The 17,574-nt window shown below is 49.3% G+C and overlaps 1 protein-coding gene across 13 annotated transcripts in view; it reads right to left on the bottom strand.

Moving 5' to 3' along the window:
• Window positions 1–17,574, bottom strand: part of LOC143209402 (uncharacterized protein CG43867) — a 143,658-nt gene that overhangs the window by 109,325 nt on the left and 16,759 nt on the right. For 11 of the 13 annotated variants that reach the window (XM_076424992.1, XM_076424991.1, XM_076424990.1 and 8 more), the window contains exon 2: window positions 16,237–17,556. In XM_076424992.1, coding sequence (XP_076281107.1) covers window positions 16,237–17,508 — 1,272 coding nt within the window. In that variant the 5' untranslated portion in view covers window positions 17,509–17,556. The remainder of the gene's footprint in view (window positions 1–16,236; window positions 17,557–17,574) is intronic. The other 2 variants (XM_076424989.1, XM_076424985.1) reach the window with 1 other exon arrangement.

A 17,574-nucleotide genomic window follows, 5' to 3' on the forward strand; every position in this document is an offset into this window, starting at 1 on the left:
TGACCAGTTTAGCGAGAGATCGAATCCGTGTCCCCCGGCTCGCGGATTCCGGTATACAACGGTTCGCAGAGAATGTCTCGAGTTCCGACGAATTCTCCGGGACCGAATAGTTTCGGAATTCCGTCGAATTCGGGGAAAGTTCGTGTACCCGATCCCTTCCCCCGTCTAGCTGGGGACAGACTTGTTCGGACGGTTCTAGGAGACATAGTATCAGCCGTCGGAAATAAAAGGATACCCGGGGAAACACAAGGAATCCTACCCCTCCCACCTCCTTTCGGTTATCTTTATACGAACCGATTTCAATGCAAAAATATACATAGGCCAAGATATACGGCAGCCTAGAAATTCGACTTTATACCAGCGGCCGTTGTACCTACGTCGTATTCTTCGGATGACACCCGAGGCTCGTCGATTATCGATCCGCTGTCTAGATTCCGGCGCGCATCAGTTCTGCCGTTCAGGGACAACGTCTGTGCGCCGCGCCGTACTGAAGTTGACGACTGCCTCAAAATTGATTGCGCGTGATCGAATTATTAAATGCGATATGCTCTCATCGATTACTTCCTCCCCGGAGGCTGCTATGAAAAATACAGAAAAAATTCCATAGTCAGCCATCTTATAAGCGTTGTTACTATTAATATATTACTTTCTATTTCCGTTTTTACGAGAGGACGCGAAGTTGTACAAGTAACCTAACAATGAGAGTTTGAACTGTCTGTTTCATACTGGAGCAATTCGAAAATTATGCAAAAATTTACTAGGGGATGCTTGTGTGGATAAATCCGAAATATTTCAAAGAAGTTCAAGAAACCAGATATTTGCAACTGTCATGCATAATAGCGAAAGTTTGTTTGGGTCATGAGAAAGCCCAGGATGTCATTGCAGTGTTAAATCGACACAATTAATAAAACGTAGCTCCGGATACGGTTCTGCTCCTCAGACTACAAGTGAACTGCGGCGACTTCCGGTAAAAGCTACGTAATCGCACAGATGAAGTTTCGCAAAGGGATGAAGTTTCCCCGGAAGCGTCGAAAGGCCGACTCGTTTCGCGTCCATAATTTATACTCCGTAATTGCTTATTTAGCTCTGCGGAATCTCAAAGATTCCGGGCAAGAGGGTTTAATAATTTCGTGCACGTTTTTCCCTGAATTCCTGCAATAATAATCAAAACCTCTTACGGCAACCCTTGAAGAACCGTCGGAGCCTTTTAGAGGTCCTTCGGGGACCATCAGAGGGATTTATTAACCTGTCCGTTTTCACCGCAGTTGCGGGATTCTAATAATAATATGCTGCCGCTGCGTCAAGTATTGGGGACGTTTATCCGGTTTTAATGGACTGCGGATTTTTACAAGTTTACGGGCAAATACGAAGTCCGAAAGACTTTCATTTAGCCATGGAGCGTCTTCGTCTGAACTGCTACTGCAGAAAATAAAATTAATTTATTAACTGACATCTCTCTCTCAGTGTAAACATTTTTACATTTATTTATCAGTTCCTGTCAGGGAAAACGGAGGCTAAAATAAGTTCTATAAATCCAGAGAAACATGGTTTAAGGCTGATCAGCTTTTGTTCGCTTCTCTACTAAATAAATTGCACACTGCAGATGTTTGCAGAAATTCCTATTCCTCTCACGGATTTTACAAGAACACAGGAAAAAATTATTTCAAAATACGAAATAAGAAATAAAGTAAGAAAACGTTCACACTTCGTTAGTTCAGACTTTTGTGTTATGTTTCACAGGGACATGGAACGCATAAAGATCAGGCCTGAAATATCGGAAACCCGAGCCCGGCACAGATCGGACGTTTTCCGAATTCGAACGGAACAGAGTTTGGCACCGGGCAGTGGCCGATTATTTCAAGAGAGCCCGCTAAAAGCGTCGATGACCAGTCGGGAAGAGCGCGGGAATCGAAAAATCGTGGAGAAGTTCGGCTCCGATCCGGGGGGGGGGGGGGCACGGTCTACGATGCGATGCGGTCGCGAAGTTTTAATTGAGACGCGAATTCTCCGAACTCGAATTTCGTTAAAGTTTCACGCTGCCTTGGCTACTAATTGGACACGATGTCCGGGCTCCTCGGTGCCATGCAATCCGACGTAGTCGTCGGTTACAACGAGCAGTTCGCAGATTGTAATTTTCCGTCTCGCTCCCCGTGCCTCGCGCCCCTGGCTCCGTCCATGAGACCGTGGATGTATCCCTATATACAGGGTGGTCACTCATTTCCATCGCGAAAACCAGATAGAACATCTTCGTAAGGAACCTCTTCCACCATAAACTAGAGTTGTTCCACTATAAATAAATAAACAAATGAAGTGACGGAGTGTCAAAAATTGTCTCGGAACAGTCTGTAGATCTCTCTGTGTAAAACCTGAACCCGAATTGAAACAACAAATTGATTTCTATTCTTAATTGATCTAATGGATTGAAAATGAAATGAAATGAATTGATTCTTTATCTCCTTTTTATCTATTGATCACGTTGTAAGTAGAACATGTAGTTACCGCACCATCAGTATTGGGAACGTCTCGGTTATACATGTTGCAAGATACTTCCATTATCTTACCAACACAGTAGCATAACGATGGTTAAAAGATCGAGTGTACGTCTATCAGAGTTCACGAACGCTGCGCTGGTTGCAGGTTAAAGAGACGCAAAACTCGAGGATTTCATAGGACGTTAAATCGTGGGGAACGGAAGGGTCGGTGAATTATTTCGGAATAAAATGATGAATGTTTCAGGAAGCAACGAGGAGACAAGACGCGACAGAAACATCCCGACAAACAGCCGCATAATTTGTTTAGCTAGGTCTCGCGTAGAACAGATGAAAGGACACCTTGTATAGAGACGTATGCGTAGCTCTCGTCCCTCTGTCGTCGGAGTACCCGGCGACGAGAGGGCCGGGGGACTTTTGAGGGTTCCGTGGCACGGAAAGGAACGGAGTCGAGCCGCTCTCTCACGGTCTCCACCCTGTGTGCGTGTTTTCCTGTCTACCTCAAAGAGAGATTCTTGACTGGCGCGCACACCGTCGCAAAAATACACCGGCAACCAGGTGACCGGGGGTCTAATGAGTCGCGCGGATCCGTCGAACCCCGCGAAAACTGCCGACCCGGGGGCCATTTTCTTGCGAAATACGAGTTGCCATCCCCGATTTCATTAGCGAATTGCAAACTCGGTCTCCGAGACCCCGTGTCGAGTAGAATTTTCGGTAAAGTCGCTTTCGTTACTCTGTCCGATTTCGTGCTCTTTGCTCTGGAGACTGTTTTAGCATGACTGGATGTAAGCTGCGGAAATAGAGACGATATAGAGTGTTTGCGGTGTGGGGATATGAATTTTGAGGGAAACGATGCTCCGAGGGTTCATAAAATGGTGCACGTTTCTGGGATTGCAACGTCCGACGAAAATCTACAAATGGGAAATTATTTTTTTCTTCTGATCTAAGCCAGCTACAATTTTCTAAAAATATCAAAAGTATAGATGGACTGCAACTATTATTTGAATTTAAGTGGTGCAATGTTAAGGTCCAACAAAATCGAAAGAGACATGTAAAGTACGCGAGAAGTGCAGCTACCACATGCACTTGGATTCAATCGGAAATCTCGTATAATAATTGAGAAAAGGTCTGACCAAGCTGACAAAGTTGTTCACCCTCGCGCTTTACAGAAGACAGAGAAGATGAAGATCTAAATCTCCTCAACCTGGTATTTTAAGCACAATTCAATGCCCAGAAACGCTAAAAATAGCCCCGACTAATCTGCAGCATAGGAATCGTAGGGGGTCAGCCCAGAAGCACCGCTAGATCAAAGCGAAAACCCCGAAGTTTGACTTCCCGTCTATTTTGCGCCGATTGCTTTTCTATTCCGCGACTTCGAAGGAATCTTGCTTAAGATGAAGCTAGCAGAAACAATGGTCGGCGCCAAGAGTAACTGACTACGCGGTGGTATCCTCTGGTAAGTATGATTCTCGAGCAAGATGTTCCGCGTTCCCGCGGAAGCGACTTCGCAAAGGCGAGAGAGAAGTAGAAAACGAGCTAGACACGGATATGTGGAGGAAGACGAAGACGAAGAGAAGGAGGAAGACACAGAGGCTGGAGAAGAAACATTGGCGGCGTCCGAAAATAGGCGGCGGGGACGTCGAATTTTGAACGGGCTGTCGCCGATATTAATTCGCAAAAGTTCCGACTGATAAATATCGCGGAACAGGCAGGCGCGCGCGCGTAAGCGGCTCAGGTCACGGCTGGAAAGGAAATGAAACGGAACGAGATAAAGGACGTCGGCTTTTGAAATGAGCCAGATACGCTCCGTCTGCCAGCGGAGTCGCAGCCGCGGACACGTCGCTGGTTTCACGACTTGTATCTTTCTCGTCTGCGACTCTATGTCTGGGTTCTCCGCGCGCGCGTTTGCCAGAGGGTTGGCTCTGTGTCGGTGTATGTACATATATTTGTAGGAGACTGTTCCAGGAGGGGTGAGACGCACGGAAACACACCAGCGAGTTCTCTTTGAGACCCAGGGCTCTTAGATGGGACCAATTAGAGACACCCTTCTGCAGTCTTCGTACGGGTGACGCGTCTTTGGCGTGTTGCCCTGCTCGCGCTCTCTCTCTCTTTCGTTGAGAGCTCGCAGACTGCCGTCTAAGCGAACGCGAAACAGGAAACAAAGAGTGCCGGAAGAAAATGAGGCGTCGGGAACCGATAAACGATACCCGGAACCGAGCCGACGTTTACCCGTGACCCCCGACAAACCCCTCTCTCTGTCTTTCTCTCTCGCAAACTACCGCAAACGTCCCTACCGAGGGAAACTTTTGTCTGACCCGTGAACCGAAACAACCACGGTTATTCAAGCTCGAAACGACAGCCTCGAGGCAAACTCTCGCAAAAATGTAATACGCTAAACCGGAGAACGATACCCCGAATCCGAGCGTAATACGCTCCGGCCGCGTTCTATCGATTACCGAGGCGGATTCTGTACTTCGGGATATGGAGTTAATGGAATATGATATATGCTGCACCCGCGAAATTCGCAGGGGTTTAAGTAATTTCGCTTGGTTTCCGGGCTGTTTGGGAAATATGCAGACCCCAGAAATGGCGGGATCGTGACTGGAAACTCCTCTTTATTTCATGGCCGGATAATGCAGCATGGATTTAATGCCTTTGTTAAATGCGCACTCGAAACGTGTAAAGCAGTGACTTAAATCCCATTTGAAATCCTGTGTAGTACATCGTGTCGTTTATTTCGTGGAAAATGTTCTACATCGACTGCGAAATGGTCGAGCACATTTCTGCAGAAAATGAAAATCTTCTCTAGTTTACATGTAATGCTTCGTTACCAATTTTCAGAATTACATGTGGACTCGATACACGTCAAACGACGACCTAAACATCGTCTAATCGCACGTGTACTACTTCGTGCAATTTATTTTGAATGAAATACCTTGCGCCGACTGCAAAAGGCAATCGATTCTGCATCGGACGATCGAACACGCTTTTCCCAGATTTATTAGGGTCACACCCCAAAGCTGCCCCCTATCCCAACACATTTATCAATGACATTTGCTTACATTCTTCCAATTCATGCATTTTTTAAAGACTCCCATTCGATGCTGCGAGCCAATTACATTTGCTTACGTCGTTCCAATCCATTTTTAAAGACTCCCATTCGCTGCTACAAGTCGATAACATTTCCTGTTCCAAGGTTCGCGCCGCGTATCAAAGGATTACGCTGGCACGGCGCGTATTAGCAAACTACCAATAGCGTTCGGGCACCGCAGGAAAATTGGGGCGACAGTTTTGCGCCGGTGGCAAAGCGGCGGGGGTCGGGCAAACAATTTCAAAGCCGAGTGGAACCTAGTGGCCGCGGCTTTGCAAAAGTTTTGCGGCTCGGAGCTGGTTCGTTTGCAAACAGGTCGCTCGAGCGGATAGCGTCGGAGCCGGAAGCTTGGCAAAAGCCCGGCGAGAGTGTTTCGACATCGGTGGAGGCGCGAAACGAGACGGATTACGGCGATTAAGCAGGTGTCGCGGGCTGCGGGGAGAAGAATCCGCGGAGTTACGGGAATCGGGGACGGGATAACGGGAACAGGAAGAGGGACGTGACGAATCGGCCGCGCGAGATAATCGACCGATCCATTACGATGAAACATTAATGAGCGGAGCGCGAGCGAATCAACAAGCCGATGGACACGCTGCGGGGACACTCGCCGCGGCGTATACAAATCAAGATAATGGGGAATATTTCACGGTAATGTAACGGGTGGCTGAATCGTATAGGTCTCCCAGGGGTGGTTCGGCACACGAGGCCGTCATCTGTATCAATAGAGAGCCACCGGAATGCTGCCGGTCTCTTTCCGCCACCGCGCCCTGTTGCATAATGCCGGGAACGCAATGGGTATCGATAAGTCACTCCTCCCTATCACATTCTCTCTCTCTCTCCATTTCTCGAGATCTAGTTCTCTCTCTCTCTCACACACTCTCTCTGTTTTCCGAGAGAAACTACCGGAGATGAAGCCAAGATTCACGGCGCGAAGGCACTCGAGGGCAGCGGGGAGATAGAGAAAGGAAAAACGAAGGAAACGTGCACCCTGCGGTCGATATTAAAGCCGCTCGTCCACGAAACCAGCGTGTTCGCTGCTCCCGTGGGACTCCTCTGTCCCTATACCTTCCACGAAGAACTCGGGTCCATCTAGACCCGTGACTCCAACTAGCAACTCGTCGGAATTCGTTCGACGATGCTCGAAGTCTCGAGTCATCTTCAATAGTGGAAAATAACAATAGTGTTCCCGCGATTTATGTGACTTTCGGGTATGCAGATGATGTGACTTTTTTGTCCCCACTACTTGGGCGGTCGATCGCGCTACAAAGAAATTAAGGGTGTTTAAATTGGAGTTTTATGATACTCGATGTATCATTCTCAGGTATGGGGTACCATTAGTACAATACAACAATTTCCCGCTTAGCACTGTTGTTTACCCAGGCTCGTCGTTTACACTTGGGAAAGTTATCCAGGAAATCTATGTTCGGAACAACGTTAAAAAAACGTAATACCATTTCGTTTCCTGAGACTCGAGACTTCCCAGGTTCTGACAACAATCGCGGGAACACTGTACATATTTTTGAAATAGCATTGTTAGGTACGGTCGAATTACAAGCGAATTTGAAAGCCATAATACAGGACCACAGGAGTAAGCGAAGTGAACTACAGTTTTAGATAACATATTAATATATCATTATAGATTATATTTGAATTCTAATGTGATTTCATACATCTGGATCATTATCAAAATTTTATATTTTCCGGCTAGATCGTGGAGATAGCCCACTGTGCAGTGTACTGTCGAGAAATTCCAGTATATGTATGATGTCTGCAGGCGGTAAAGCGATGTTTAAGGTGCCACGATCTTCCTGGTTCTACTTTATTTGCGCAGCGTTGTCCGTGCAATTATTCCATGACCGTGCCTCGTCGTTCGTCTTGTCGGCTGACGTCGAACTTCTTTGTTCTGGTCACGAAAGCCCGGATAGCCCGTTGGCCGGTTGCTCGAGACATCGTTCGTTACGTTTTCTTTTCTGAGACGTTTTTCGCTTCTATAGCCGGGTCGGCGGAAATTATGCACAGTGTTTCGTAACCCGAACGCATCGTCGCTCTCGCCGAAGTTTCAATTGTTGCCAGCGAGCACTGGCCCCGATTCCCGACAGTCGAATTTTATTCGCGTCGCGCGACAAATACAATAGGGTCGCGGAACGCGAAAGCCGAAGGTGTTGGCGCCACACAAAACGCCTCGTTACGTTTGTTCCAGAATTACCGAAATTTCGCAGCGTGTTTTACAAACGCGGCGACGCGAACCCCGAGCATGGAATTGTGCGGAGGAACAGGAAAAAACTTTTTATTTGTATTTATAACTGTATAACCAGAAGAGATATCGGTATGAAATTTCCGCTAAAATTCAAATCAAAATTATTCCTATATTCTCTATATAAGAATTCAAGTTGTAAATCAACTAGAACAAGCAAATTTGACGAATTCTGTACCGGGGAATCTTCATAAAGTTATGAGTTTTCCGAACATCGGCGAACAAAGTGTACATACGCTTTGAAGCTACAAGCGTTCTGGCCGGGATTCCAACAATGGTGCGCGAACTTTGATCGGCGACGCACTTCTGGAACTTCGAACGAACAAGGAATTCCTGTCGCGCTGGGGGTGCGTCTATGGATCGCAGTGCTGTGTCAGTGAAACAGAGACGTGGCGGAGGATAAGGAATAGTAGAGAAAAAGCGCGATCGTCGGAGCGACGAAAATACCCGCGGAGGAGCCTTCAATTTCCAATATTCGTTGAAAGTGCGTGAAAGGGCGTCGCGAATGCTCAATCAGAAGGCTCGGCGTTGAAGTCCTCAATATCCTTTCCGCTCCCGCGGAGGTTTGGGAGGGGTAGAAAGAGGAGAAAAGAGGAGAAAGAAGAGCGGAGGTGATGGAAGCGAGGCGAAGTTAACATCCGTTTCATCCGTAAATAGGTCTGAAAACGTTGGAAAGGAGTTTCCCCCTGGATCGGAGGTGGTCTCGCGCTTGTAGCCAGAAGAGGAGAACCGGGGAAAGGAGAGCGAGAGAAGCAGGCTTTTGAAATCCGCGCAGCGGAAGGCCCGTCTGTTTGCTCGGAGGCCCTCCATTCACGCCGCCGCGCCGCGCCGTCGGCAGCGAATCAATATTGATACGGACTTTATATGTGGGACGCGACGCCGTACACACCGTTCAGATGGAATGCAATATTAATAGGACGGCCCGAACAATATCCCTACCCGGTACCTGTGTACACGCGCGTATACGTGCGCCGGTGTTTGCGAGCCCGGCCCGCACCGGCCCGCCCAGGCCCGAGCACGCTGTCATCCTCACAGATAACGAGGTGTCGCGTCCGCACCGCCACGCGATTGTTCGTAATTTCCAGGCGATCCGTCGTTGCTCCGCAATTTAAGCCCGTGCTGGGTGTCACGGATGGATAGTCGACCGCATTATACCGAGTCAGTCATCGGAACGCCTAACGCCGCCAAGATCTCGCCTGTATCTTGTTCACTGCTCGCGGGTCCAACGGGATCTTGGAACATTTCCCGAGCCGAAAACACGCGATTCAATGAACCATCCCATCGATATATCATCAGGTAAGTTGTCTAGCTTGATACATAATGTGCGTAGGTGATACTTGCACTTTACTCTAATCATTGATTTATTAACTTCTACCGAGCTGTTTTTGCTCAACTTTCATGTTACGGGTGAAGGCTAATGTATTATCAATCGATAAGAACTTGGTGTGTACGTAAGGAACCTTTAAGCACTCGTCAGAGTCGGTACTACGCAAAAGTCCTCCGGTCAATATCCGCTTGAATAAAGAAATTTAGAAAATCATTTCTCGTGGATGCATATTTGTAATTATAGTAATTGTAAATGACAAAATATGAAGCCGGCGATTCGACCAGCGACGGTAGGTCCTGTGTTACATAGAAGTGTTCCGAATGCGCATTTTAAACTGACGAGCGGAGCAATGCTTAGCGAAGGGTCAAAGACAAAAACACCGTTTTGAATGCACATTTTAAACTAACAGGAAGATCATGCATAAGAATGAAATGAAATAAGAATGAACTTACTCCGTATGTAAAGTGCTCGGCGGAAGGAAGAGGATATAGATCATAATTATTGAACAATATCGACTCGCAGGCTCGCGGAATATGCACGTCGAGATCGTCTGGGGGGCCGGAGGCCGTTCCTTCGGAGGATTATGAAGTTGATACGAAATATGCAGGAACGCCGGGCCAAGTTAGGGCCGACAGTAAATTAGAAATTCTAAGGAAGATTAAGACGAGGCTCTCTCGTCCAGCCTCGCGGCATTACTCGGCCTGGAGAAAGCCTAGCTCCGGATCTATGCAAAACGGCCAGAGGAAAGATACGCGGGCATAAGGGACCAAATGGCCGACTCTGCGAAATGTTCCCCCTCTCTCTCTCCCCTCACGGCGTGGCGGTGGCTGAAGATTGCATCAACTTCTTCGCAGCACTTCGACGGGACGGCATTTTCGACGGATAGCGTAATGCTTCTTGGCTTTAATACCGCGCGGACCTCCGGCCCTTGTAATATATGTATTCCTCGGAAACGGTACGACCCTTTTGCTACCGTTCCGCGGATTCTTGTGTGTATTATTCTCGCTTGGATGTCGGAGCTATTGTCACCGTTTCGGAAGAACTATTTTGGCGTTATAATGTCTTGTCAGCCTCTTTATGAAAATTGCAATTGAGGAAGAACACTGCAATTGAGACAAGGAAGTAAAAGTATATGAAAGATCATCCCCAGGGTAAAATAGAAGATCGGGATAAAATAAAGAAGGAGAACATCCCCTTTTTTCAGTGGGATGCTAAAAGCTCTTAACAGTGTTCAACAACCTCAATTTTCCGACAACGGCTGATCCGTGTTCGAACGCGAGTAACAATGTCGTTTAGGGAACGCTTCGATTTTCGATTTTCCGCGCGATGGCAAAGTTTATTCAAAGCCGCGAGCGTTATTGGACAATAGAATTCATACAGTTATTTCCGGTTGGCGCGTCTCCACGGATCGACATTAATCGCGCCGCTTTGGTTGCGATCAAAGGGAGAAAACAATCGGAACGAGCAGGAAAGCGAGGAGGCGACGAAACACGTTGATCGGGGCGCGCGCGTCCGATCCGCTGTATTTACCGATTCCCCGTTTAACTGGATGTTTTCGGGGGTTGGGAATAAAACCGTGAAAGGTGGAGAGAGAGAGTGGTGAGGTGAGGTGAAGGGAGGCCAGACAAAAACGTCGAAATATGGAGGCGGGCACTGTGGAGGCGGCCGTATAATTTCCGAGCGAGCGCGGCTCGCCGAATTCTCGTCAACGCGTTGCAACGTTTCATTCGCCGGCTCGCCACCCTCTGTGCACACGTGTGCGCCAGCCTTTCCGTTCTCACCCTTCTCACCCTTTTGCCCCTGTTTGTCTGCATTAACGTGCGACAAGCCTCGACCGTGGAAAACGCGAAGGAATAGGAAAATCTCGCGGAGAGGAATTTTCCGCGAGAGGGTTTCGCGCTTGTTAGCGACCATGCGGTTCCGACATCTTGGTCCCAGTAATCAGTTGACTGCGGATCATTAATGATTGCAGGAAATAGGAGCTGTGCGCGAACATCTTTTTTTCAGAATTGCTCAAACATTGTATGTATTACTCAACTTTGTTCCCATATGTAGATTTTCCAGCCTATCTAGAACAGCCGAGGAGTACTAAAATTATTGTTACATAGCACGACATTGTGGAATTAAGCTGTGCGCGTAAACCTGTGTCTATCAGAAAGGCCGATTCCTTTCTGTTCTTATAACCCACAAAGAAATGTCAGCGTTCCGATTACGTTTCATTTTCACTTCAATTTCCCGGGCCCCTTTGGCTGTCCATCTCATAAATCATATATCTCGCGTTCTCCCATTTTTTCTCAGTTATTTTCATAAAACGAGCGGAGTGGCGTGCACGGACAGGGCCGGGGTTGAACCTTCCGGGAAATCGTATCGCGCCGGAAATGCCGCGAGTGCTGTTAATTTTTTTACGAGGCTGTTACTCGTTAATGCCCTTTGAAGAGGCATTAAAGAGCTCGCGATACGGCGGATAGTCGAGCCGCGGTTCTCCCTGGAACCCTTTTCGCTATCTCCAGAAACGGCCCCGCCAAGCCGCGCTCCTCTCCACGCCTCTCGCAACAGCGTCGGAGTTCAACTATTTCCGTGGCGCGACCGTGAACAAGGAATGTAGGCCCTTGTCACGCGACGAAAGGTCAACTCTCGGAGCACGTGGGCAATTTCCAGGGGAGCCCTCGGCCACGAGCATCGATCGGACACCGAGCGAACGCTCGCGAATAAGCGAATTCGCGAGCCCCGGACACCCGACCTCCGGTTTCCCGACGATCGACCGTAATTGTGTGCGCTCCGCCGAGACCAGGAAATGAGGGATATGCCGTCGACCTTCAGCGAGAATCAGCGAGAATCGCTGCGATCGCAGCTAGCAGATATTGCTCATGCTGCCTTCCGCCGCCGAAGATTGCCGAGTATCAACTGTACCAGTTAATTGTAACTTCATATTACCACAGTCTCCCACATATCACCAAAAAATTGTTTATTAGGATCCCGTGTGTGCATCTTCTGCACCAGTAACTGTAATCTTTTTTACATTCATTTTATTCGGTTACTGCAATGTAATCCATTAACACTTTCGTTACCGTGATCCTCTTAATAGGATCCTTAATGACTGCGCTGGATCTGAAAGCAGCTTAATAATCTCATTTTAAGTAGTAATCTCGGAGGGAGTTAGTGGGTCATATTACACAAGGTGACTCGTTGGTTTATAGATCGGATTGCTGTTGCTATTGAATAATTCATTGAGAAATCCGCAATTTATGCTCTATCGCCGCGTATCTTGAGAACGAAAAATGCTTGTAGTATCATTGATACTATTCGTTCATTGTGAACTTGATCATTAATCAAGAAAAGTAAGCAGGAATAAAGTAAGTAGGATTATTAATTGGATTTATTGTCCGACATGGACATTGTGAACCGAATACGACTACTCTCTCCTATTTGCCATTGATTTCCAAAGTATTATCGAATAACTGTCGATGGTTAAAACACACAACGTCCAATATAAAAGAATATCTCTTAAAATCCGGCACGAGTGCCATCGCATCGAACTCGATGAGGCTAATTGGGATATGAAATTCTTTTCCGGACTTACACCGGAATCCCGTAGCGAACAAAAGCAGCGTAGTGATTTTTCGGGGAGCGGATTCAGCACATCCCTCGCAGGTATAAATCTGAAAAAAGTGTGCAACGTGGTTTCCCACAGGCAACGATCCCGTGTACAAGATAATCCAATCTCCATTCGTTCATATTTAGTCGGGTCGGACGGCTCGGCTCGGTTCCGCGCAACGCGGCGCGTTGGTAACAAGCGCGCGAACAAAGAAGTTCGAGCGGTTGACTAACGAACGAAGCAGTACCGTGGAAGTTTCCCATCGGAAGCGTTGTTATTAAACATTACGCGGGAACTTGGTAATTAGAATCGCTCGTACGGAGCCGCGCGTTCTCTTTCTTCGCGAATCCGAAACTAATGCCGGAGACCACAGCCCACACTGAAATCGAAGTTGAAGCTGAAAAGACTGCTCTGATAATCGCAGTTGAAAACTGGTAATGGCAGTTAAAGCCGAAGCCAAAGCTGAAGAGAGTGCATTGGCAATCGGGGTTGAAGCTGTATAGAACACTGCTGTAATCGAAGTGGAAGTTTCAGGTTCATCTGAAGAGACTGTGCTCGTAATCGCAGCGAACGAATCCGGCCTCGAGCGAGCGTTGTAAACAAACGTTACGTCAATCAGGACAACGATCCGAGAGTGATGCAAGCGAACGCGTAACGGGGTTCGGCTCGGAGCGGAGCCACGATACGACGCCGATAAGAAGCCTCGAGACCGCCTCTCACCGCGCTCGCGTCAGCTGATTTTACAACTGCGAGGCGAGCGAGGCGGCAACGGGTCTTGTTAGAGCAGAAACCGTGTAACGAGCCGGAGAACGACCGCGGATAGAGTTCCCGATGGTTCGAGGAACGAGAGAGACCAGCCACGGAATCGCCATCGAGCGCGACTCGGTGACCTGTAACCCTACGTTGGCTCTTCGGCTCTCTCTCTCTTCGCCACGGAATTCCATTCTTCCAGGCACGGAGTACCGTTTCACTCTATAAATCCTAGAATCCTCGCTACCTAAGCGTTGCGGAGCACTCGGAAACCTCCTGCGATCTGCAGAGGGCAAAGGTTCTAGCAGAATGAGCATGGTTAAATAATAATTGTTATTATCGTAAAGAAATTAAAAGAATTATCTGCAGTTTATTAAGATCATTGCGGGAAAAAAGAATCTTCTATTCTCGCAGAGATTCGGATGAACTTATAGAGGCGTAAAGAGTGAGCTCTTCGGGTCTCGGCGAATCTGCGGAAAAATTGATAAGCATAGGTTCGGATGAACAGAACCTGGCGAAACGTCCGTCGTTCGAGAGCAGGTTCACGCCATAACGACGGGAAGAGGCTCACGGAGTAAAACAACGGGGCATAAACGATACCTGGCGGAGACTCCTTGTCTGGTAAGTGATTCAATTCCGTTTAAGAGGCACGAGGGGGTTTTGAAGAACCAAAGAGACCATTCCCCCGCACCCCATACACCGTCGGCTATGTGCCTTATCTGGGGTAGCCGCGTTAAATCGTGACGCGTGACTGTGCATACTAAAGACGTATGTACCTAAGCGCCGCTGATTCCCCTCCTCTCACCCTTCTCTCTGTATGCCTCCTCGTTCCCCGACACGGTTGACCCTTCTGCAATTCATTTGACGTATGTCGAGCGTCGAATAAAACCGCCCGCGAACGATATAAATCGTTCTTGCATCGTAACGAGGACCGGTTCCAACATCGCTTTCGATCCGAATAGCACGAGCACGCGCGCGCGCGCGCGCGTTTGCGATCGCCAAGGAGAACGGGGAATGGGCTAAAGCCTGCTCCACGATGCCGTATATTCCGCCTCGTATCGCGAATGGCGGCTCTTTCAACTATTTCACTCGCCATATTCAATTTTATTCGCGATCGATACCGTGATTCGTCGAGATCCTCCTTTTTTCCCCCGAGCTTCTTCTTCCACTCTTTTCATAGGATCTTGATATTGATTCCGACTCCTACTCTCTCGTCGTCCTGCTTCCTATATCCCGGCCAAATTCCTACTTCATCAACTACGATCTCCTCTTCCTCTCCATTCTGGATAGCACAATGTGCGAACGAGCCCGAGGCTTCATCCTTCGACTACTTTATACGCGCTAATCAAGTCGTGCAGCGATAGCAGAAAACCGCTACGATACACGATACGTAATGTATTCATAGACGGCGAATCTTTATGCAAAATGAAAATTGTCTGCGTCGATTGCAAGATGCAGAAGCCACATAGACGTTCGTTTGATTTTTGAGGAACTTTAGTCAGCTGAAAATGTGATACGAAAATACTTTTTACTCTTTCGAATGTTCTTCCTGTTTCGCGACAGAGTGAGCTTCGTTTCGTGTTGGTCAATCAGCCACACAAGAGCGATTCAAATGGATCACAACAGTACAACGACTTTGAACCGTGAATTTTTGCCAGAGGTATACCGATCCAGACTGGTCCCATCATATTTTCGCGAGAAAATAATAGAGCCGCTGTTCGTTTGAACAGGTCGACGAAGGAAAAAGCCTGCTGACGCGGGCAGGGCTTTGTCCTGGAATTTGTAGACTGCAGGATTGTCGGGCGAGATCGTATCGTTGATAAACAGAAATTTCCTGCGGAGCGGAATCGCAATCGAGAACTGGGAAAGGGATCCGATATAGCGTTTCCCAACGAAGCCGCTGACGCACAGAATCCGAGCAGCAGTAGCAGTAGCAGCAGAGTTGGAAATCCGGAAATCGGTCGCGCTCCGGCTCCGGATGAATTTTCCGCAGGAAGGGGCAGCGATTCCGGGCGACCCGGCTCGTTTCACGGAAGCCCTCCGCTCGATCGTCGAACACGAGCTAACGCGGAAAACAGAATGGTTATCGGGCAGCGGCGGCGCGGCCGTTTCGCCGGCGGCACGGAACGGGATCGCTTATTGGTTTAGTCACGGATCGTTTGACGCGATTGGTCCCCGCGGACTCGCCGGAAAATATGGGTCGAGACAGACCGGAGAGACGAGCCATCTCGTGTCCCCGCTGCTGCTGCTGCTGCCTTTTTTCACAGACCGATGCCGACGCAACGGTAACGCAATTTTCCGGACACGCACCGAATCCGGAGCGATTTCGGCGGGAGCAAAAGTCCAAGCTGATTTTGTAGTTGAAACTCTCCGAAGCAGTAACCAATTGATATCGGGTAGTTTCGATCCCTTGCGGACGAGGATTTTTTCGAATACTGCAGATACTTCGCTTGGAGAACTAGATCTTTTGTATACACGGATAATAAAATATATTTAACCCCTAATTTTTGTAATGTTCCTCTGAAAATATCACAAAACTAGTCTGAACGTCTTTATTCGCTATTATATCGATTTATCGTTGATCTACACACCAATCTATCGGTATCGGCGAGGTCTAGAGCAGTATTGAAAGAGAAAGAGAACCTCTGATACTTTGGAATTCGTCCGAAAGCTGGACGAACGCCTGCGAAGGAAAGACAAGGAGAGCACGAGAAGGTAAACAGAACTCACCTTCTCGCGAAGCATGTCCCTCACCCTGCTAGCTTGGCTTCTGCTTCTGTGTAGCTCGAGTTGGAGCTCAAGGCACCTCTCCTGCCAATTAAGATCCTCCACAGCGGTCGAGTATCCATCGAAGCTCTTGGACGATCCGTAAGCGGGTCTGCTCTCGAGCTTCTCCTTCTTGGCGTCCGAGCTCGCGGCTGCGGTACTCCTCTGCTGCTCGAGGAACAGTCTGTTCTCCGCGAACACTCTCGCCGGGTTTGGTGGACACTCGGGTTGCCTGCCGGAGAACGAGTACGCGCGATCGTAGTGTTGCTGTGTTGTTCTTTGGACAGAGGGTCCTGGGTCGAAATTGGACCTGGCCCTGGCCAGTCCTAGGACGTGCTCCTTATCGTACCCAGCAACGGAGGAGCCGTCGAAATCAGTCTGGGCGATGAACGTCCGCTTGTCGGCGTACTCAACGTGTCCCGACGGCTCCGAAGTGAAATCATAGGGGCTGCATTTCGGCGGTTTGGTTTCCCGGAGCTCGACGTACCCGGCGCTCCTCGCCGCGTCCGAGAACGCCTTGTTCTCCTTCTGGAACAGCAGGTTGGGCACGTTCACGTACGGCGAGTCCCTGGTGTGCACCGGCAGCTGAAGGCTGCTGCTGGAGGCGACCTGATGGCCCCCGGAAGGGGCCTGATGCCCGTGCTGGCTACCGGCGCCAGTGCTGCTGCTGTTGTTCGCGTGTCTGGGCCTCGGCGGAGGCGCCGGGGCCTGTCGGAACTGCCGTGGCCACAGCCGAGGGCTCTCGGCTCCGCTGGGCAGCCCACGCCCTGCCTCCGACGGCCGGCGACCTCCCGAATCGGACGCTGGCCCCGCCTGCACCATCGTGCCCGACGCCTCGTGCCCACGAACCCCCAATCGGGGGCTGCACGGCGCCGAACTCGAGCCGAAATCCGTCGCGAGCCGAGCGATCGGGTCCAGTATCTGCGACAGTCGCCGAGCCGGCGAGCCCCGGACCTCCTCCATCCTGACTCGGCGAGCGGGCTGTCTGCGTCTGTCCTCCTCCGTGGTGGAAGCCGCCCGAGGCGAGCCCTCAGTGCATCGCTCGACGACCCCGTACACTGTCCCTCGTGTTACTACCTCCTCCTCTTCTTCTTCCTCTTCTTCCTCGTCCTCCGCCTCCTCCACCACCTCCTCCACCACCTCCTCCACCTCTTCCTTGGCTCCGCCTCGAGGGATCACGTTGAAACGCGACAAGGAACTGGCGTCGCGGCCATCTCGGGGCGATTGCGATCTCATGCGGTCCTGCGGGCATCCTCGATCACATCCTCGCGGCTCACCTGCGACCTGAAACACCGGCAAACC

This window comes from Lasioglossum baleicum, chromosome 6 (assembly GCF_051020765.1).
Source record: "Lasioglossum baleicum chromosome 6, iyLasBale1, whole genome shotgun sequence".
Classification (NCBI taxonomy): domain Eukaryota; kingdom Metazoa; phylum Arthropoda; class Insecta; order Hymenoptera; family Halictidae; genus Lasioglossum; species Lasioglossum baleicum.